The sequence below is a fragment of the Bos indicus x Bos taurus genome, chromosome 1 (assembly GCF_003369695.1).
Source record: "Bos indicus x Bos taurus breed Angus x Brahman F1 hybrid chromosome 1, Bos_hybrid_MaternalHap_v2.0, whole genome shotgun sequence".
NCBI lineage: Eukaryota > Metazoa > Chordata > Mammalia > Artiodactyla > Bovidae > Bos > Bos indicus x Bos taurus.
This window is the reverse complement of record NC_040076.1, coordinates 4,718,505-4,742,713: the sequence shown is the minus strand read 5'-3', so window position 1 is coordinate 4,742,713 and position 24,209 is coordinate 4,718,505. Positions and strand designations below refer to the sequence as shown.

Genomic DNA, 24,209 nt, shown 5'->3' with positions numbered 1-24,209 from the left:
TGTCATTTACAAACTAATAGATATTTGGATTGGTTATTACCATTTTGTCATTTCACTGAGCTGAATGTCTCAAGTGTTCTTTAACTAGTAAAAGTATGAAAGTGTTAGTTGTCCAGATGTGTCCAACTCTTTGCAACCCCATGGACTGTAGCCCGCCAGGCTCCTCTAACCATGGGATACTTCAGGCAGGAGTATTGGGTTGGATAGTCATTGCCTTCTGCAGGGGGTCTTCCCAACCCAAGTATTGACCCCAGGTCTGCGCTGCAGGCAGATTCTTTACTGTCTGAGCTACCAAGGAAGCCCTCTTTAACTAAGGGAGTCACAACGTTTCAGATTTTGAAGGTATGTTAGGAGTTACTTTATGAAAACTCTTTTCTAGATGTGTGAATTATCTCATGCCTGCCTAACAAATGATATTGTTACAAAACTTCATAAATTTTCTCCCATTTACACTTGCTACTGCCCTTTCTTTGCGATTCACATCAGCTCATTTGTCACAAGTTCAAAATACCTCCCTGAAGTAGCTCTTTAATACAACTTTTACTCTCTTTTGCATTTAGCTATTTTATTCCCTCCACTCCAATTGTCAGTTTCAAATTATCTAAATTATTTATGCTGTTTGTTTTTCTATATGTACATGCTGGATTATAAACACTAAAAGCAAGAGGCTTGTCTTTAATTTACCTACATTGCCTTCACTGTCTAATTTGACACCCTTTCAAAAATATTCAAAACTGTCACTTAAGTGATTGAAATCAATTTCCTCAACCTCAGTATATGCAAATACATAGGCAATTACATCAAAACAGACATATGAGTATATTTCTATTATTACTTTTCTGTTGCTTAGTTCCTTATTCTCGTGTTCTTAATTCCTGTATCTAATGCTAATTCTCATGAACCTGGAGAGTGTCTCTTCCATTCTTTTAAGCTCTCAGGCCGTCTTTTGTCTACCTTGGACTTTGCATCAACTTCCTGAAGAAAGTGGCATTCTTCCTCCTCTTTGCCCTTTAGTTCCATCCTAGACACAGTGGGATTTACAAAGCACAGTTCAGAAATACTGGGAGATTTGTGCTTGGGTATGTGAGTACTTGAGAACATAAGATACAAGAAACAGGTGGAGAAGACATTACTTCTGACACAGATATGAAAGAAATGTTTGCATTATATCGAAGAAGAGCTCAAACTACATGCATCACGTTTGCCCAATTTTCAACTGAGCCTACAATGCCTGGAAAAAGACTAATTCCCAAGCAAGTACACAGAGATTTGATAGAAACAATGAACCATTTTTATTGAGAACAAGTGATTTTGTTAGGATCATCAATACAGTCGTAACAGAGAATCAGAGAATAAAGAGTAACATTTGCAAAAGAGTCAGAGATACTACCAAGAAGATTCAGGGCTCAAAGACACCAATCTGAAGTGGGTATTTACAGGTCAAAGCTTCTGTCAGGCATGTGATTTCTTGCAAGTGGAAATCCTGGGTTATAAATCCTTGAATCGGCATTATCTTTAGATGCTTCATCTCAGAAACAAAAAGGGCTTAGTTAGTGCTGTTCTAGAAGCAAGAAGAATAACATCTCCTGTAGCAAACTGGCCAGTAGCTGCCATAGCCAGAGCCATATCCACAGCCATATCTGGTTCCGTAGCCACAGCCATAATAGGGGCCAAATCCACAGCCATATCCTGTCCCATATCCACAGCCGTATCCTGAGCCATATCCACAGCCGTATCTACTTCCATAACCACAGCCATAATAGGGGCTGAACCCACAGCTGTAGCTCTTTCCACAGCCATAGCCACAGGAGTTGCCGTAGTAGTTACAACACATGTTGTCAAGGCAAGAGGGTTCAGGTGGACTGCAAGGCGATGTTTCTGAAGTGTGTGTGTGTCTTCTCCTTCCCTTGGATCTTTATATACTGTCACTAATTGGCAGGACATACCATTCATTCCCTGACACAGGCAGCAAATATGGAAGCAACATTATGAGCCAGTCACTGTTGACCAATAATGCTTTGCTTAAAATAGCTTCTTATTTTGGAGACTCATTTCATTGAAAGAGCATCATTTTAATTTTCCTCTGCCAAAGAATTTCTCACTAGAATCATGTGCCCAAACACAGACACCCATTTTCAAAACCTCTTATCATTTAGTATATATCTTATTTTAAAAGGCTTGGGAGGAAATGTTAAAAGAAATTCCCTTAACTTTGTCTTTTTTATTTTCACATCTACCTCTGATCACTTGAAAACAAATATGTCTGTTCATTTTCTTGAATCATTGTAGCTTCTTGCCAGAGTTCTTCACCCAGATACCAATTGGCATCTTGTTGTAGAACTCAAGGATGCTCCTAATTCTCCAGGGCACAGAACAACATGTGATAACCAAAAGAAAAATAATCCAGAATGTCAGTACTACTGAGAATAGAAATATTACAGTATAGCTGTGTGTTTGCAAATACGTTTCTCTCTCTATGGATGTTTAAATCCAAACACACTCTTCCTTCTCACTCCAAACTAAACATCTAAACTTTCTAATGCAAAATGTAGCCAAAAAATGTGTAGCTTTTTAAGTTTCAGTTCAGTTCAGTTCAATTCAGTTGCTCAGTCATGTCTTACTTTTTGCCACCTCATGGACTGCAGCAAGCCAGGGTACCTGTCCATCACCAACACCCAGAGCTTGCTCAAACTCATGTCCATTGAGTTGGTGAGGCCATCCAACCATCTCATCCTCTGTTGTCCTGTTCTCCTGCTGCCTTCAATCTTTCTCAGCCTCAGGGTCTTTTCCATTGAGTCAGTTCTTCACATCAGGTAGCCAAAGTATTGGAGCTTTAACTTTAGGATCAGTCCTTTCAATGAATATTCAGGACTGATTTCCTTTAGGATGGAGTGATCTGATCTTCTTGCAGTCCAAGGGACTCTCAATAGTCTTCTACACAGTTGAAAAGCATCAATTTTTGGCATTCAGTTTTCTTTATAGTCCAACTCTCACATCCACACATGACGACTGGAAAAACCATAGCTTTAACTAGATAGACCTTTGTTGGCAAAGTAGTGTCTTTGCTTTTTAATATACTGTCTAGGTTGGTCATAGATTTTCTTCCAAGGAGCAAGCGTCTTTTAATTTCATGGCTGCAGTCACCATCTGCAGTGATTTTGGAGCCCAAGAAAATAAAGTCTCTCACTGTTTCCATTGTTTCCCCTACTATTTGCCATGAAGTGATGGGACCAGGTTCCATGATCTTAGTTTTTTAAATGTTGAGTTTTAGGTGGAGTTTTCATTCTCCACTTTCACTTTCATCAAGAGGCTCTTCAGTTCCTCTTCACTTTCTGCCATAAGGGTGGTGTCATCTCATATATGAGGTTATTGATGATTCTCCCAGCAATCTGGATTCCAGCTTGTGCTTCATCTACCTGGCATTTTGCATGGTGTACTCTGCTTAGAAGTTAAATAAGCAGGGTAACAGTATACAGCCTTGACTTACTCCTTTCCCAATTTAGAGCCAGTTCATTGTTCCATGTCCAGTTCTAACTGTTGCTTCTTGACCTGGATACAGATTTCTCATGAGATGGCTAAGGAGGTCTGGTATTCCCATCTGTTTCAGAATTTTCCACAGTTTGTTGTAATCCACACAGTCAAAGGCTTTGGCATAGTCAATAAGGCAGAAGTAGATGTTTTTCTGGAACTCTCTTGCTTTTTCTGTATTAAAGTTGGGGGTGTATTGTTTTTGCTTATCTCACTTGCTTAAGTGTACCACTATCTTTCATAATCAAGCAGATTTCAATACTTTATATTTTTTACAATAAGTATCATGAAGTCTTCTATTGTACACTCAAATTTCAACAGTGAAATGAGTGGTGATCCAGTACTTTATTGAATGCTTTCAGAGGGAACATTCATCAAGCTTCTGATCTCTTTGTGAAAATTTTCAGTGTTAGGCATTAATCCTTCAGCTGAGAAATCATTCAACCTTTTTTTTCTTCTGTTGATCACTGGTATAATCTTATGACTCTATGTTTAATAAGGAATGATAGGCATAAAGAAAAAATATCTTCATTCCAATCATCATTATGCTTCAGTTTTCTTAAATTTCCTGTCCTCCTTGCAATTTGAAATTATAAGTTTGTTTCACAAATTCTCTATAGTAGACACTTTGCTTTTCAATGCCGCTGCCAAAGCAGAATTTCTGGCCACAATTTCCCTGGGTTACTGAAAAGTCTTCCATCTTTATTTCATTATTTCTAAACCTTTTCACTCAAGCCTCTGCATACCTAATGATGCCTGCAGAACCACCTCTATTCTGTGCATCATGGAATAACCAGCTCTGGTTATAATACCTTGCACATAAGTTGGGCTCAATTAATATTTCTCTAATAAAAAATTGATAGATTAAGTCAAATTTCTGTTGAAATATTTGTTTGTCATTTACAAACTAATAGATATTTGGATTGATTATTACCATTTTGTCATTTCACTGAGCTGAATGTCTCAAGTGTTCTTTAACTAGTGAAAGTATGAAAGTGTTAGTTGTCCAGATGTGTCCAACTGTTTGCAACCCCATGGACTGTAGCCCACCAGGCTCTTCTATCCATGGAATACTTCAGGCAGGAATACTGGGTTGGATAGTCATTGCCTTTTGTAGGGGATCTTCCCAACCCTAGGACTGAGCCCAGGTCTGCACTGCAGGCAGATTCTTTACTGTCTGAGCCACCAAGGAAGCCCTCTTTAACTAAGGGAGTCACAACGTTTCAGATTTTGAAGGTATGTTAAGAGTTACTTTGTGAAGACTCTTTACTGGATATATAAGCTATCTCATACATGCTTACTAAATCATATTCTTCCAAAACTTCATGGACTTCTTTTCCCCCTTTACATTTGCTACTGTCCTTTTGAATCTTTCTTTGCAATTGGCATGAAATATCACAAGGTGAAAATACCTCCCTGAAATATCTCTTTAATGCTTCAATCCTTACTCTCTTTCCCACTAAACTGTTTTATTCCCACATCCCAACTGTCAGTTGAAATTATCTTAGTTATTTTTTATTTTCTTATTCTTCACCTACTAGAATGTAAACACTGTGAGAGTAGGAAATTTTTCTTTAATTTTTCTGCTTTGTCTTCAGTGTCTAAGATGATACCATTTCAAAACTACTCAAAACTGTTTATCAATTAAGTAATGGGAAACAATTTCAACATCAGTGTATACAAACAAATACATTTGCATTTCCATCAAAAGCAGATGATATGATAGAATCTTTGACTTTTACATGCATTCTTTTGTCTTATATGCTTGACACCTATCTCTGCTTCTTATTTCTCATATATGCTGGAAATTCCCCTTGCTTTCCATTATTCCTTTAAGTACCCAGGCCACCTCTAGTTTGTTTTGGAATGTGCATTAACTTCCTAAATAAAGTATCATTCCTCCTGTTTCACCTCCAGCTCCATCCCAGGCACAGAGAGATTTGCAAAGCGCAGTCCTGAAATACTGCTGCTAAGTTTCTTCAGTTTTGTCCAACTCTGTGTGACCCCATAGATGGCAGCCCACCAGGCTCCCCCATCCCTGGGATTCTCCAGGCAAGAACCCTGGAGTGGGTTGCCATTTCCTTCTCCAATGCATGAAAGTGAAAAGTGAAAGTGAAGTCGCTCAGTCGGGTCCGACCCTCAGTGACCCCATGGTCTGCAGCCTACCAGGCTCCTCCGTCAATGGGATTTTCCAGGCAAGAGTACTGGAGTGGGGTGCCATTGCCTTCTACTATTTGTGCTTATATATGAGTGCCTAAAAATGTGAGAAACAAGAAATCGGTGGGAAAGACATTATTTCTGATGCAGGTATAAAAAGAAACGCTTATATCAAGAACTTCAAAGTTCAGCTTCACATTTGCTCAGGTTTCAACGGAGGCCATAACACCTCAAAACAAAAATTATGCACAAACAAATACACAGAGATTTGTTAGAAACAATGAACCATTTTTATTGATAACAAGGGACTTCCCCAACAGTATGGTATTTGGGTCATTACTACAGAGAGTCAGAGATTAAGGGACAAAAGGTTAACATTTGGAAAAAAGACAGATGATACCACCATGGAGCTTCAGGCCTCAAAGATGCCAATCTTAAAAACGGTAGTCAAAGGTCAAAGCTCTGTCTTGCATGTAATTTCCTGCATAAAGAAATCATGACTTTTCAATCCTTGAATCAGCATTATCTTATGTGTGGTTTCAGATGTAAATGGTGTTTTAGGTGTTGACGTTCTAGCAGCAAGAAGAATAACATCTCCTGTAGCAGACTGGCCCGTAACTGTGGTAGCCAGAGCCATATTCACAGCCACAGCAGGAGCCGTATCCACAGCCATATCTGGTTCCACAACCACAGCCATAACGGGAGCTGTATCCACAGCCATAATAGGGGCTCAATCCACAGCCATATCCTGAACCATATCCACAGCCAGTCCCATATCCACAGCCATATCTGGTTCCATAACCACAGCCATAATAGGGGCTCAATCCACAGCTGTAGCTGTTTCCACAGCCATAGCCACAGGAGTTGCCACAGTAGTTACAACACATGTTGTCGAGGGAAGAGGATTCAGGTGGACTGCAAGGCGATGTTTCTGAAGTGTGTGTGTTTTCTCCTTCCCATGGACCTTTATATACTGTCAGTAGTTGGCCTAGCAAACCATTCATTCCCTGACACAGACAACAAATATGGAAGCGACCATCATGTGCCGGTCACTTTTGACAATCGATAATTTGCCTAAAGTAGCTAGTTATTTTGGAGATATTTAAAGAGCATCATTTTAATTTGCTCTGCCAGAGAATTTTTTCAGTAGAATCATGTGCCTCTAAACAGATACCCATTTCCAAAATTTCCTATCATTTAATATATATCTTATATTAAAAATGTGAGAAGCAATGTAGAAAAAATTTGCCCCTTTCTCTCTCTTCTTTCTTAAATCATTTGCCTCTGGCCATGAGAAAAGAATATTCCTACCCCTTTTCTTGAATCATTGCAGATTCATTTATAGAAGCCAAAGATGCTGATGATTCTGCATTCACAAAGAAGCCCCCAACAAGAAAAAATCTTGTCCAAACTGTCAATAGTGTTAAGAATAGAAATCCTGTTTTATAGCTACATATTTATAAATGATTCTCTATCTGTAGATGCCTAAATCCAAACGTACCCTGTTCTCTCATCTAAAGGAACACCGGACCTTTCCATCATCAAAGATGTGGTCAAATTTTTTTGTTTGTGGACTTTTCTTTGCATATCTTCTTGTATAGACTTTACTTTCATATCACCATTTTCAGAATCAGGCAGGTTCCAAATTTTTAAGTTTTTTTTTTTATTCAACTATATTTGATTTACAATATTGTGTTAGTTTAGGGAGTACAGCATAATGATTCAGTATTTTTGAATATTATACTCCATTATAAATTATTACAACATAATAAATAATTCACCATGCTATATAGTATATCTTTATTGCTCATCTATTTTATAAACAGTAGTTTGCATCTGCTAATCCAGTGGCACTAATTGGTCCCTCCCCGTTGCTATCTCCTTTCGTAACTAAAAGATTGTTTTCTATATCTTTGGGTCTCTTTCTGTCTTACATATGCATTCATTTTATAATTTTTAGAGTCTTCATATAACTGAAGTAATACAGTATTTGTCTTCCTTTATCTGCCTTATTCCTCTGCCTGAACATCTGTCACTAAGAGTATTCTCTAGATCTTTCCATTTTGCTGCAAATGGTAGTATCTCATTTTTATGTCTGAGTAATAATCCATGATGTGTTTATGTACACATATACATGTACACATATCTTCTTAAATGAGCTGAGAGATGTTTGAATGCTTCCATATGTGAGATATTATAAACATTATTGCTAGGAACACTGGAGTGTATGTATCTTTTCAAGTTAGTGTTTTCACTTCTTCTGGATATGTACCCAGGAGTAGAATTGCTGGATCATATGGCTGTCCTATTTTTAGGTTTTTATGGAACCTCCATACTGATTTCCATAGTGGTTGAACCAATAATTTTCATTGCCCAAGAGTGTTCAAGTGGTTCCTTTTCCCATATCCTCTAAAACTTCTGATATTTACTGATTGCTTTGGTGATAAGTATTCTGACAGATGTGAGTTGATATTGCATCATTGTTTTAATTTGCATTTTTCTGATAATTGGTAATATTGAACATCTTTTCTTCTCCTGTTAGCCATCTGTGTGTTCTATGTGCCTTTTTATGCCAATACCATGCTATTTTGATTACTGTAGATTTACAAGATAGGCAGTTTGGGAGAGTTATGTCTCCAGCATTATCGTTTTTTTCTGAAGAGTGCTTTGCCAATAAGTAGTCTTTTGTTGTTCTAGTTTTAAGATTATTTTTCTATACATTTTAAAACTATTTAAGGATTATTCTAGTTCTATGAATTTTAGGATTTTTTTGGTCTAGTTCTGTAAAAAATATCGTGGGTACTGGATAGAAATTGCATTAAATCTGTAGATTTCTTTGGGTATTATGGCCATTTTAATAATATTAACTTTTCCAATACAAGGGAATGGGATATCTTTCCATTTTTGCATATAATTTTCAATTTTCTTTATCAAAGTTTTATGGTTTTCAGAACATACTTCTTTCGCTTCCTCAAGTTGATTCCTAGGTATCATTTGTAGAACCAATAGGATTTCTTTTTACTTTCACTTCCTAATATTTCATAATTAGTGTATAGAAACATAACAGATTTCTCTATACTCATCCTGTAACATACAATCTACTGAATGAACTTATTAGCTCTAAGAGGTTTTTGGTGGAGACTTTCGAGTTCTCTGTACAAAGTACATCATCTGCAAGTAGTGACAGTGTTACCTCTTCTTTCCAATATGTTTTATTTCTTCTTGTTGCTGCAGCTAGAATGTCCAATTCTACTTTAAATAGAAGTGGTGAGAATGAGCATCCTTGTCTTATTCCTGAATTTAGCAGGAAAGATTTCACCTTTTCACCAATGAATATTATGTTGGCTGTGAATTTGTCATAAACAGTCTTTATTATATTCAGCTATTTCCCGCTAAACCACTTTGATGAGAGTTTTTAACTTGAATGGATGCTGATTTTTTTGAAACTATTTTTATGCATTTATTGAAGTGACCATGTATTTTTTGTCTTTCTTTTTGTTAACATAGGTGTATCACAGTGATTGATTGCATATGTTAATTGACTTTGTGACCGAGAATTAAATTCAACTTGATCACAGTGAATGATGCTTCTTTGTATTTTTTAATTTGGTTTGCTAACATTTTGTGGAGGGCTTTTTTTTTTTTTTTTTTTTTTTTGTAGTGTTTTTCTCTAGTTTGGCAGCAAGGTAATGGTGGTCTAGTATTGGGATAAATTAGGGCATGTTCCCTCATCTTCAGTTAGCTGGAATAGTTTGAGAAGGATAAATATAAGTTATTTTCTATATGTTTGGTAGAATTCCCCTGGAAATTTTTTTAATTACTGCTTTAATTTCATTTCTGGTGATCAGTATGTTCAAATTATTTGCTTCTTCTTAACTCAGTCTTGGTATGCTCTTTCTAGAAACTTGTGTTTCCTCCAGGTTATCCAATTTGTTAGTATATAACTGTTCACAGTATTTTCTTATGATTTTTTGTATGTCTGTGGTATCTCCTAGTCATAGGGATTGGAAGGTAGAAAAATATATACCCTGAGGAGGAAATCTATGAAGTGAAGTGAAGTGAAAGCTATTCAGTCGTGTTTGACTCTCTGTGACTAGAGCCTGCCAGGCTCCTCTGTCCATGGAATTCTCCAGGCAAGAATTCTGGAGTGCATAGCCATTCCATTCTCCAGGGGATCTTTCCAACCCAGCAATCAAACCCAGGTCTTTTATATCTTCTGCATTGCATGCAGATTCTTTACCATCTGAGCCACCAGAAAAGTCCATATATAGTCCTAATTATGGGAATCTTTAGAACATATTTCACACTGTATAATAAGCCTTTGATCTTGACTCAAATGCCTTACTGCAAGATGATACTTAATTCAAATTATCAAAATAGACATAGTCCTAGAAATAAAATATATTTCTACTATGGAATAATCTTTTTACTTCTGTGGAGTTTCAAAAATACTAATATCAAATTTTTGCATAAACATGTTCCCAAGACATATGCTTTAAAAATAGAACATAAAGTTATTCTTTAGTTTCTGAACTTGAAAATGTGCGTGATTCCATGTCCATTAAGTTGACATAATGTTGACACTGTATTTTGGGTAATAAATTACTATACAAAATCACTTAGTCAGAGTGCAAAAAGGTCAATAGGAAGGTAATTTATATTCAGAGGGGTTTTGCTTCCTCATCATAAAAGCTTTTTTAATTAGGGTATACATATGTGGATACCATAGAATGACTTCTTTTATGTTACAAAGCTATTACATTAAATTCAGACTAAATCAGGATTACAGTACAAATAAATATGGGTATTTTAAAGCTATTACTAGACAAGAATTTAAAACTATGGAATAAGAAAAATAAGATTTCAAAAATTTGATTTTTATTGGAGTATAGTTGATTGACAATGTTGTGCTAGTTTCTGCAATACAGCAAAGTGAATCAGTTATATATATATACCTATATCCATTCCTTTTTTAGATTCTATTCTTATATAGGTCATTACAGAATATTGGGCAGAGTTCCCTGTGCTATACAGTAGATTTTTATTAGTTATCTATTTTATATATAGTAGTGTAAATATGTCATTCTCAACCTCCCAGTTTATCCCCCCTTCCCCTCCCCATCCCTTGGTAACCATGCTTGTTTTCTACTTCTGTGACTCTATTTCTGTTTTATAAATAGGTTCATTTGTACTATTATTTTTAGATTTCTTAGAAATCTAAAGAAAGCAGTATCATATATTTGTCATTCACTGTCTGCCTTACTTCACTCTGTATAAGAATTTCTAGGTCCACCTTGTCACTGCAAAATATATATATATATATATATATATATATATATATATATATATTTAAAATTAAAATTTATGTTTGGATTCTAAAAAGTGCATACTTAAATAACATGTATTAAATGATAATCACAAAAATAAATGTATATAGCCAAGAGGGGAAAAATGAAAAGGAAAGGGAGATAAAGTGAATAGCATTTATTGAGTAAAATTCCTAACCAGAACACTAAATAGATATGAAACATAAGGAAAACATTATGTAAAAATGGGTAGGCCTCATTTTAGAAAGAAGAAATTTGCATTTAGACAATTTAATCGTATAATCAAATGTCTTTACAGTATATGTGGCTCTCCAATGTTTGACTATATGTTTGATTTGATTCATCCATTTTTATGGAAGAATATTGAGTCCAAATTATCAGGGACTGTACTCAGAGCTGGTTTTTCAAGGATGCACAGAATAGGAGTTGTCTTTACTGTTTTAAAATGGTATAAAGAGATCTGAATGGAAAGGTATTAGAAATAATGCAATAAAGATAAAAGAGTTTTTCAATAATCCAGGGATACTGTGACCAGAGAGTTGTTGGCTTTGGTACTGAAAAGTAAAGTGTCTGTACCAGAGAATTTGTCAAGTAGAATTTATAGTTTTGAATTTCAAGGCGGACAGAAAAGGTAAGAAACTGAAGGATAAGAAGAATGGAATGGGATCATATGTTCTTTATGTTTATGGTTAGGGATGAAACAGCAGAGTGTTCAGATTAGACCAGTGACCAATATCAGAAAAATCGGTAGAATGATTTCTCAACAGAAGGAAAAATGTCTGATAATGAAACTTCTCAAAAATTGAAGTTGGCAGCCTTGTGAAAATCCCTGTTAAAGGCATTCCATAAAGTACTCGATCACCACTTATTGCTTTGTTGTCGAAATTCAAGTATATCCAGGGGAAAGAATGATCTTGACTATCCTCCCTTCCAATTCAGATTTCATGGTTGTTACAGTGAAAAATAATCTAAATTTTGGAGTCTGCCAGTTTCTAAAAAAGTTGATTTAAGTAAAACATAGAAACTAAGATAAGCAAAAAGAAAAAGAAAAAATACCCCCCTACCCCAACAAACAAAGCAACATGACTGAATGTTTGGTCATGAAAGGTTGAATGTTTGGTATAAAGTTACATTTCAATTAGTGAGGCAAGACATAGTTTTAATAAACTTTGACAAGTGCTTTGACATGTGTCTGCACATAAGAACCAGGAGGTGCTGGCGGTGGTGGCTTAGTTGCTAGGTCATGTCAAACTCTTTGTAACCCCATGGACATATAGCCCACCAGGCCCCTCTGTCCTTTGGATTTCCCAAGCAAGAACACTGGAGGGGGTTGCCATTTCCTCCTCCAGGGCATCTTCCAGACCCAGGGATCGAACCCACATCTCTTGCATTGCAAGCAGATTCTTTCCTGAGCTACTAGGGAAGCCCCAGGACCAAGAGGAGGATGATCCAGTTCAGACAATAACACGGAGGAAAGGCATCTCACAGGAGCTGATTACAGATCTGAATTTTGATGTACAAATAGATTTTTTTTAAGCCAAGAAATTTGGTGGCAAGGAAAATATTAACAGCAGAAGAAATGATACTCATTCCCCTCTTTTACATGTCAAAAAGGTAAGTGTGTTAGAGAGGATTATTTAGAAGAAAGGAGACATATTATATTTCAAAGTCACAATGAACATTTTTGTAGAAGGTTGAGAACTTCTGATTAATGTACATATGAATAAGGATTAAATTGAGTTTTGTGGTACTTGATGTCATGAATGTATTAGGAGCTGAGATGGGCTTTTGCTGTAAGTATCAGAGTGACCCTACTTACCTTTAGCCTTTGAACTAAATGTGTAAGAAACAGTAGTGAGAAAGGGAGGAGCTAAGATGGCAGAAGAGTAGGATGGGAGAACACTTTCTCCCCCACAAATTCATCAAAAGAACATTTAAACGCCGAGTAAATTCCAGAAAACAACTTCTGAATTCTGGAAGAGGACATCAGGCACCCAGAAAAGCAACCCAAGTCTTCAAAAGGAAGTAGGAAAAAATATAAAAGACAAAAAAAGAGACAAAAGAGGGAGGGACAGAGTTCCATCCCGGGAAGGGAGTCTTAAAAAGAGAGAAGTTTCCAAACACCAGGAAACCTTCTCACTGTCGAATCTGTGCTGAGCCTTGGAAGCACAGAGGGCAACACAACAGGGAGGAAAAATAAATAAACAATTAAAACCTGCAGATTGCAAGCCCTATAGTAACTCCCCCAGCGGAGAAGCAGCGCAGACGCCTGCACACGCCACTAGCAAGCAGGGGCTGGGCAGGGAGGCGCGGGGCTGGCTGCATCGCTTAGAGTAAGGATCTGGCCTGAATACCCCGAGCTCTATCTGAGAAAAATAATTTGGGCTAGCAAACCAGACTGTGGGATATCTACCACGTGAAAAGCCAGCCCTAACCTAAGACACCGCCACGCCCCCGCACAGAACAAAGGACTGAACAGAGATAGCCGGTGGCAGACCATCCCCTTCTGATGACAGGCAGCCAGAGCCGGAAGGGGGCAATCGCAGCCCCAGAGAGACATTATCTATAAACTGTAAGCAGGCTTTTTTGCTAACTAAAACTTCTTGGGGGTCTGGACGGTCAACATCCACCTGAGAAGGTGCACGGGTTGTACACCTAGATAACCAAGCGGCGGGGAGGCGATAAGTCACAGCAATTGCGCTCGCCAAACACCTCATCACCTGAGCTGCTCCGACCTGGGAAGGGCACAAAACTCAGGCCCAACCAAGTCTGGGCCTCTGAGGACTACCTGAGTGCCTGAACCTGAGCGGCTTGGACCCGGCAGGTGCAAGCAGCCCAGGGCCGGCCACGGATGGTTCCTGGCGGAGCAACCTAGAGCCTGAGCAGTGTGGGCAGGGAGGCTACACGCGCCGTGAACGGGGGCAGACCCAGTGTGGCTGAGGCACTGCGAGCACATGCCAGTGTTATTTTGTTTGCAGCATCCCCCCCTCCCCACAGCGCAACTGAACAAGTGAGCCTAAAAAAAAAAAAAAAAAAAAAGTGTCCACCACTGTCCCCTTTGGGTCAGGGCGGAAACCAGATACTGAAGAAACCAGCAAACAGAAGAAGCTATAACAGAGGGAACCACCTTGGAAGCTACAGGCAATAGATTAAACCCTATGGTTAGTACTGACTACATAGGAAGGGGACTATAGATCTTGAGAAATGTAAGTTGGATGAAGGAACTAGCCAAAAATGAACTGACCCCACAATACTCACAACAAAACCAGAGAAAGTCCTAGATATATTTTTACTATTTTTACGATCATTCTTTCTTTTTTTTTTAATTAAAAAAAATTTTAAGTCCTCTATTATTCTTTTAATTTTCACTTTTATAACCTACTATTACTTTGCAAAAAAAAAAGACCCTATTTTTTTAAAGCAAACTTCATATATATATATTTTATAACTTCTGTGACCTTTTTTTTTTCTTCTTTTCTTTAACACTGTATTTTTGAAATTCCAAACTCTAATCTAGATTTTTAATTTTTGCTTTTATGTATTTGTTACCAATTTTGTACCTTTAAGAACCCAATCTTCAGTACCCATTTTTCACTAGGGAGCGAGATTACTGGCTTGACTGCTCTCTCTCCCTTTGGACTCTCCTTTTTCTCCACTGGGAAGCCTGTGTCTCCTCCCTAACTCCTCTCTACTCTACCCAACTCTGTGAATTTCTGTGTTCCAGACGGTGGAGAACACTTAGGGAACTGATTACTGGCTGGATCTGTCTCCCTCCTTTTCATTCCCCCCTTTTAACCTCCTGGCCATCTCTGTCTCCTTCATCCGTCTTCTCTTCTCTATATAACTACGTGAACATATCTAAGCAGTCCAGTTGTGGAATGCACATAAGGAAGTGATTACTGGCTAGCCCACTCTCTCCTCTATTGATTCCACCTCATCTCATTTGGGTCACCTCTAACTCCCTCCTCCCTCTTCTCTTCTCCATGTAACGCTGTGAACCTCTCTGGGTGACCCTCACGGTGGAGAAACTTCATCTTTAACCTAGATATTTTATCAATGGTGCTGTATAGAAGAAGAAGTTTTGAGACTACTGTAAAATTAAGACCGATAACTAGAAGCAAGAGCCTTAAATCCAAACCCTGACTCCAGGGAACTCCTGACTCCAGGGAACATTAATTGAAAAGAGCTCATCAAAGGCCTCCATACCTACACTAAAACCAAGCACCACACAAGGGCCAGCAAGTTCCAGGGCAAGACATACCAAGCAAATTCGCCAGCAACACAGAACACAGCCTTGAGCTCCAATATACAGGCTGCCCAAAGTTACTACAAAACCATAGACATCTCATAACTCATTACTTGACACTTAATTGCACTCCAGAGAGAAGAAATCCAGCTCCACCCACCAGAACACCGACGCAAGCTTCCCTAACCAAGAAAACTTGACAAGCCACCTGTACAAACCCACACACAGCGAGGAAATGCCACAATAAAAAGAACTCCACAAACTGCCAGAATACAGAAAGGACACCCCAAACTCAGCAATATAAACAAGATGAAGAGACAGAGGAATACCCAGCAGATAAAGGAACAGGATAAATGCCCACCAAACCAAACAAAAGAGAAAGAGATAAGGAATCTACCTGATAAAGAATTCTGAAAAATGATAGTGAAATTGACCCAAAATCTTGAAATCAAAATGGAATCACAGATAAATAGCCTGGAGACAAGGATTGAGAAGATGCAAGAAAGGTTTAACAAGGACCTAGAAGAAATAAAAAAGAGTCAATATATAATCAATAATGCAATAAATGAGATCAAAAACATTCTGGAGGCAACAAATAGTAGAATAACAGAGGCAGAAGATAGGATTAGTGAACTAGAAGATAGAATGGTAGAAACAAATCAGAGAGGAAAAAAGAAAAACGAATTTAAAAAAATGAGGACAATCTCAGAGACCTCCAGGACAATATTAAATGCTACAACATTCGAATCATAGGGGCCCCAGAAGAAGAAGACAAAAAGAAAGACCATGAGAAAATACTTGAGGAGATAATAGTTGAAAACTTCCCTAAAATGGGGAAGGAAATAATCACCCAAGTCCAAGAAACCCAGAGAGTCCCCAACAGGATAAACCCAAGGTGAAACACCCCAAGACACATATTAATCAAATTAACAAAGATCAAACACAAAGAACAAATATTAAAAGCAGTAAGGGAAAAACAACAAATAACACACAAGGGAATTCCCATAAGGATAACAGCTGATCTTTCAATAGAAACTCTTCAAGCCAGGAGGGAATGGCAAGACATACTTAAAGTAATGAAAGAAAATAACCTACAGCCCAGATTACTGTACCCAGCAAGGATCTCATTCAAATATGAAGGAGAAATCAAAAGCTTTACAGACAAGCAAAAGCTGAGAGAATTCAGCACCACCAAACCAGCTCTCCAACAAATATTAAAGGATATTCTCTAGACAGGAAACACAAAAATGGTGTATAAATTAGAACCCAAAACAATAAAGTAAGTGGCAATGGGATCATACTTATCAATAATTACCTTAAACATAAATGGGTGGAATACTTATCAATATATACCTTAAACGTAAATAGGTGGAATGCCCCAACCAAAAGACAAAGACTGGCTGAATGGATACAAAAATAAGACCCCTACATATGCTGTCTACAAGAGACCCACCTCAAAACAGGGGACACATACAGACTGAAAGTGAAGGGCTGGAAAAAGATTTTCCATGCAAATAGGGACCAAAAGAAAGGAGGAGTAGCAATACTCATATCAGATAAAATATACTAAAACAAAGGCTGTGAAAAGAGACAAAGAAGGTCACTACATAATGAACAAAGGATCAATCCAAGAAGAAGATATAACAATTATAAATTTATATGCACCCAACACGGGACAACCGCAATATGTAAGACAAATGCTAATAAGTATGAAAGGAGAAATTAACAATAACACAATAATAGTGGGAGACTTTAATACCCCACTCACACCTATGGATAGATCAACTAAACAGAAAAGTAACAAGGAAACACAAACTTTAAATGATACAATAGACCAGTTAGATCTAATTGATATCTATAGGACATTTCATCCCAAAACAATGAATTTCACCTTTTTCTCAAGCACACATGGAACCTTCTCCAGGATAGATCACATCCTGGGCCATAAATCTAGCCTTGATAAATATAAAAAAATTGAAATCATTACAAGCATCTTTTCTGACCACAATGCAGTAAGATTAGATCTCAATTACAGGAGAAAAACGATTAAAAATTCCAACATATGGAGGCTGAACAACACGCTGCTGAATAACCAACAAATCACAGAAGAAATCAAAAAAGAAATCAAAATTTGCATAGACATGAATGAAAATGAAAACACAACAACCCAAAACCTGTGGGACACTGTAAAAGCAGTCCTAAGGGGAAAGTTCATAGCAATACAGGCATACCTCAAGAAACAAGAAAAAAGTCAAATAAATAACCTAACTCTACACCTAAAGCAACTAGAAAAGGAAGAAGTGAAGAACCCCAGGGTTAGTAGAAGGAAAGAAATCTTAAAAATTAGGGCAGAAATAAATGCAAAAGAAACAAGAGAGACCATAGCAAAAATCAACAAAGCCAAAAGCTGGTTCTTTGAAAGGATAAATAAAATTGACAAACCATTAGCCAGACTCATCAAGAAACAAAGGGAGAAAAATCAAATTCATAAAATTAGAAATGAAAATGGAGAGATCACAACAGACAACACAGAAATACAAAGGATCATAAGAGACTACTATCAGCAATTATATGCCAATAAAATGGACAACGTGGAAGAAATGGACAAAGTCTTAGAAAAGTACAACTTTCCAAAACTGGACCAGGAAGAAATAGAAAACTTTAACAGACCCATCACAAGCACGGAAATTGAAACTGTAATAAAAAATCTTCCAGCAAACAAAAGCCCAGGTCCAGACAGCTTCACAGCTGAATTCTACCAAAAATTTAGAGAAGAGCTAACACCTATCCTACTCAAACTCTTCCAGAAAATTGCAGAGGAAGGTAAACTTCCAAACTCATTCTATGAGGCCACCATCACCCTAATACCAAAACCTGACAAAGATGCCACAAAAAAAGAAAACTACAGGCCAATATCACTGATGAACATAGATGCAAAAATCCTTAACAAAATTCTATAAATCAGAATCCAACAACACATTATAAAGATCATACACCATGACCAAGTGGGCTTTATCTCAGGGATGCAAGGATTCTTCAATATCCGCAAATCAATCAATGTAATACGCCACATTAACAAATTGAAAAATAAAACCATATCATTATCTCAATAGATGCAGAGAAAACCTTTGACAAAATTCAACATCCATTTATGATAAGAGCTCTCCAGAAAGCAGGAATAGAAGGAACATACCTCAACATAATAAAAGCTATATATGACAAACCCACAGCAGACATTATCCTCAACAGTCAAAAATTGAAAGCATTTCCTCTAAAGTCAGGAACAAGACAAGGGGGCCCACTTTCACCATTACTATTCAACATAGTTTTGGAAGTTTTGGTCACAGCAATCAGAGCAGAAAAAGAAATAAAAGGAATCCAAATTGGAAAAGAAGAAGTAAAACTCTCACTGTTTACAGATGACATGATCCTCTACATAGAAAACCCTAAAGACTCCACCAGAAAATTACTAGAACTAATCAACTTTACTAAGTTGCAGGATATAAACTCAACACACAGAAATCCCTTACATTCCTATACACTAATAATGAGAAAACAGAAAGAGAAATTAAGGAAACAATTCCATTCACCATTGCGGAAAGAATAAAATACTTAGGAATATATCTACCTAAATAAACTAAAGACCTATATATAGAAAACTATAAAACACTGGTGAAAGAATTCAAAGAGGACACTAATAGATGGAGAAATATACCATGTTCATGGATTGGAAGAATCAATATAGTGAAAATGAGTATACTATCCAAAGCAATTTATAGGTTCAATGCAATCCCTATCAAGCTACCAACAGTATTCTTCACAGAGCTAGAACAAATAATTTCACAATTTGTATGGAAATACAAAAAACCTCGAATAGCCAAAGCTATCTTGAGAAAGAAGAATGGAACTGGAGGAATCAACCTACCTGACTTCAGGCTCTACTACAAAGCCACAGTCATCAAGACAGTATGGTACTAGCACAAAGACAGAAATATAGATCAATGGAACAAAATAGAAAGCCCAGAGATAAATCCACGCACATATGGACACCTTATCTTTGACAAAGGAGGCAAGAATATACAATGGATTAAGACAATCTCTTTAACAAGTAGTGCTGGGAAAACTAGTCAACCACTTGTAAAGGAATGAAACTAGAACACTTTCTAACACCATACACAACAATAAACTCAAGATGGATTAAAGATCTATACATAAGAGCAGAAACTATAAAACTGCTAGAGAACATAGGCAAAACACTCTCCGACATACATCACAGCAGGATCCTCTATGACTCACCTCCCAGAATATTGGAAATAAAAGCAAAAATAAACAAATGGGATCTAATTAAAATTAAAAGCTTCTGCACAACAAAGGAAACTATAAGCAAGGTGAAAAGACAGCCTTCAGAATGGGAGAAAATAATAGCAAATGAAGCAACTGACAAACAACTAATCTCAAAAATATACAAGCAACTCCTACAGCTCAATTCCAGAAAAATAAATGACCCAATCAAAAAATGGGCCAAAGAACTAAATAGACATTTCTCCAAAGAAGACATACAGATGGGTAACAAACACATGAAAAGATGCTCAACATCACTCATTATCAGAGAAATACAAATCAAAACCACTATGAGGTACCATTTCACGCCAGTCAGAATGGCTGTGATCCAAAAGTCTACAAGCAATAAATGCTGGAGAGAATGTGGAGAAAAGGGAACCCTCTTACACTGTTGGTGGGAATGCAAACTAGTACAGCCACTATAGAGAACAGTGTGGAGATTCCTTAAAAAACTGGAAATAGAACTGCCTTATGATCCAGCAATCCCACTGCTGGGCATACATACTGAGGAAACCAGAATTGAAAGAGACACGTGTACCCCACTGTTCATCGCAGCACTGTTTATAATAGCCAGGACATGGAAGCAACCTAGATGTCCATCAACAGATGAATGGATAAGAAAGTTGTGGTACATATACATAATGGAGTATTACTCAGCCATTAAAAAGAATACATTTGAATCAGTTCTAATGAGGTGGATGAAACTGGAACCTATTATACAGAGTGAAGTATGCCAGAAAGAAAAACAGCAGTACAGTATACTAATGCATATATATGGAATTTAGAAAGATGGTAACAATAACCCTGTGTACAAGACAGCAAAAGAGACACTGATGTATAGAACAGTCTTTTGGACTCTGTGGGAGAGGGAGAGGGTGGATGATTTGGGAGAATGGCATTGAAATACGTATAATATCATATATGGAACGAGTCGCCAGTCCAGGTTCGATGCATGATACTGGATGCTTGGGGCTGGTGCACTGGGACGACCCAGAGGGATGGTATGGGGAGGGAGGAGGGAGGAGGGTTCAGGATGGGGAACACATGTATACATGTGGCAGATTCATTTTGATATTTGGCAAAACCAATACAATATTGTAAAGTTTAAAAATAAAATATAATTTTTAAAAATAAATAAATAACAAAAGCAAATAAATAAATAGATAAAGTGAAGCCTAGAAATTGCAATGTAAGCAGCAGCCAACGTACCAGAGACTGGTGCTGACATATGCTAATTGCAATCCTTTAAAAATCTGCTCATTAAAACAAGATTTATTAGGCAACCTTGGCAAACCTGATTCCTTACTTCACATACCAAAGGGCAATGGAATTTGTTTAAATAAAATAGAATAATTCTGCCTTCTAACTAATTTTGATAGGTCCTGTGTTCCCATTTAATCTGAATCAGTGATGCATTACTATGATGTAACAGTTGCAACGCATCTCCCAATAAAACAGAAAAAAATGTAAAAAAAAAAAAAAAATAGGGATGGGGTATGCATTCAGTGACCAGCTTGCTAGCTTCACCATATTTATCAAAGCAGAGGGCTTGTGGGCTCAAGATTTACAGCCTGTGACCTTTGGCAAGTCGGTTAAACCCTCGGTATCTCAGTTTTCTTCTCTGTGAAAATGGACCTGGTATTTCTCATCACCCTGACTTATGGTGGGACCTAAAAATCCTGGGGAAACACCACCCCTGGTTTCCCTGAAGCTCTTCTCAGTAGTTGGTTCTCCATGCTCAATGCCACTCTTTCTTCAGTGCCAAATAGCACTCCTCTGAGAAGCCTTTCAGCATCACTTATTCAGCTAAGCCTGGCTAGTGTCCCGAGGGAGAAAGAGGGATAGAAGGAGGGATCAAGGAGGGAGACCTCAACAAGGGCAAAGTTAACTTGGGGATGTCTTTAGATTTAAATTTATCTGAATGATATGTTTGCATCAAGTAAAGACCAAATAAATTCCCAGAAATCTGTATTTAAAAAAAAAAAAAAAAAAAAGGAACAGTAGTGATAGAAAAGGGCAAGAATGATTGAGTGAGGGGAATGGACTAACATCTCATAACACGAAACTCTAATAAGACTTTATGTGAAAAAATGAGTTTCTGGTCTAACTGAGGTCTTCTGATTCTTCAGCCAAATAAAGTTGGTTAAACTGTTAAAGGCTCCTCAATGGGAGACTCAGGTAGCTACAAAAAAGAGAGAAAAAGAGGGCTGCCCCACGTGAACAGGACCTTCCATTGCCTGGTGCATGGAAGAAGAAAATACAAGAAGGAACACATGCAGCATACTGTCTCCACGCCTGTAAGTCTTCACTCTTTTCGGGAATGGAGTTCATTTTGAATTATCAGATACTGATCAGATTCTTAGGATTTGAGGAGAGTCGGACAAGGCAGGGGTAAGGAATGCAGAAAGGGTAGTGATTCAGGAAAGGAGACAGGAATATTCCTTTTCCTGTGGTCAGAAGCAGGTATTTTGGAAAACTGAGAGAGAAAAGGAGGCATAATTGTCTGACATTCCCCAACAAGCTTGTTTTATAAGGTATCTGTTAAATGAGAGGAGATTTTGAAAATGATCAGCTTTGGGTCACACGATTCTACTAAGACAGTTTGTCCGCAGAACAAATTAAAGTGAAGCTCTTAAAACGAAACAGGAGTCTCTCAAATAATGAGCTATTTTAAGCAAACTTTAGTGATTGTCAGCGGTGACGTGACTGGCTCATAATGTTGCTTCCATATTTGTTGTCTATGTCAGGGAATGAATGGTATGCTCTGCCAATTACTGACAGTATATAAAGGTCCATGGGGAGGAGACACACACACTTCAGGAACAGCCTCTTGCAGTCCACCTGAATCCTCTTGCCTTGACAACATGTGTTGTAACTACTACGGCAACTCCTGTGGCTATGGCTGTGGAAAGAGCTATAGCTGTGGGTTCAGCCCCTATTATGGCTGTGGATATGGAAGTAGATATGGCTGTGGATACGGCTGTGGATATGGCTGTGGATATGGGACAGGATATGGCTGTGGATTTAGCCCCTATTATGGCTGTGGTTATGGAACCAGATATGGCTGTGGATATGGCTCTGGCTATGGCAGCTACTGGCCAGTTTGCTACAGGAGATGTTATTCTTGCTGCTAGAACATCACCATCTTAGCCTTGTATGCTTTGAAAAGAGGAATCTAAAGATAATACTGCTTCGAGAATCTGTAACCCATGATTTGTGCTTGCAAGAAATTGTATACATGACAGAAGTTTTGACCTCCAACTACCCATTTTTAGATTGACGTCCTTGAGGTCTGAAGATCAATGGTGATATCATCTGACTCTTCCAAATTTAGCCTTTACTCCTTAATCTCTGAGTCTCTGTTATGACTGTGTTAATGATCCTAACATTCTAAAGCTTGGATAACCCCTTATCCTCAATAAAAATGGCTCATTGCTTCTAACAAATCTCTGTGTACTGCTTATGAATTAGTCTTTCGTGAGGTGCTATGGTCTTTTTCAAAGACTGGGCTAAGAGGTTGCTTGAACCTTGAGTTCTTTGATATAATACAAGCATTTCTTCTTGTATTTGCACCAAAAATAATACCTTCTCCAAGTATTTCTTGTATCTCACATGCTCAGGCACTCACATACACAAGCACAAATCTCACAGTATTTCAGAACCATGCTGAACCATGCAAATCTCACTGTGTCAAGAATGGAGCTGGAGGAGACAGTGGAGGAGGAATGACACACATTCAGGTGGTCATGACAAACTCCAGGTGCAGGAGAGACAATCTGATTTCCTGCAGGAGTAATGGAATAGAAGAGATGCTTCCCAGAAGCAATGAGAAATTGGAAGCAGAGTTGGGTGTTAGGCACTTGAAAATAAAGAACTAAGGAATGTATATTCTTTGCAGTCAAAGATGGAGAAGCTCTATACAGTCAGCAAAAACAAGACCAGGACCTGACTGTGGCTCAGATCATGAACTCCTTATTGCCAAATTCAAACTTCAATTGAAGAAAGTGTGGAAAACCACTAAACCATTCAGGTATGACCTAAATCAAATCCCTTACAAATATACAGTGAAAGTGAGAAATAGATTTAAAGGACTAGATCTGATGGACAGAGTGCCTGATGAACTATGAATGGACTTAGTGACATTGTACATGAGAAAGGAATCCAGACCATCCCCAAGAAATAGAAATGCAAAAAAGTAAAATGGCTGTCTGAGGAGGCCTTACAAATAGCTGTGAAAACAAGAGAAGCAAAAGGCAAAGGAGAAAAGGAAAGATATACACACTTGAATGCAGAGTTCCAAAGAATAGCAAGGAGAGATAAGAAAGCCTTCTTCAGTGATCAACTCAAAAAATAGAGGAAAACAATAGAATGGGAAAGACTAGACATCTATTCAAGAAAATTAGAATATTTCGTGCAATTTGGGCTCAATAAAGGACAGAAATGGTATGGACCTAACAAAAGCAGATGATATTAAGAAGAGGTGGCAAGAATACACAGAAGAACTGACAAAAAAGATCTACATGACCCAGATAATCAGGATGGTGTGATCACTCACCTAGAGCCAGACATCCTGGAATGTGAAGTCAAGTGGGCTTTAGGAAGCATCGCTA

The 24,209-nt window shown here is 37.7% G+C and overlaps 3 protein-coding genes across 3 annotated transcripts; 1 reads left to right on the top strand and 2 right to left on the bottom strand.

The window, feature by feature from the left end:
* Positions 1–1,561: 1,561 nt before the first annotated feature.
* LOC113898437 (keratin-associated protein 21-1-like) lies at positions 1,562–1,834 on the bottom strand. The gene has a single exon (XM_027551584.1). It carries the CDS (start codon positions 1,832–1,834, stop codon positions 1,562–1,564), a length of 273 nt encoding a protein of 90 aa, XP_027407385.1.
* A 4,423-nt stretch (positions 1,835–6,257) lies between these two features.
* LOC113897426 (keratin-associated protein 21-1-like) lies at positions 6,258–6,572 on the bottom strand. The gene has a single exon (XM_027550200.1). It carries the CDS (start codon positions 6,570–6,572, stop codon positions 6,258–6,260), a length of 315 nt encoding a protein of 104 aa, XP_027406001.1.
* Positions 6,573–22,463: 15,891 nt separating this feature from the next.
* LOC113898431 (keratin-associated protein 6-2-like) lies at positions 22,464–22,733 on the top strand. Its single transcript, XM_027551570.1, has one exon. It carries the CDS (start codon positions 22,464–22,466, stop codon positions 22,731–22,733), a length of 270 nt encoding a protein of 89 aa, XP_027407371.1.
* Positions 22,734–24,209: the final 1,476 nt, after the last annotated feature.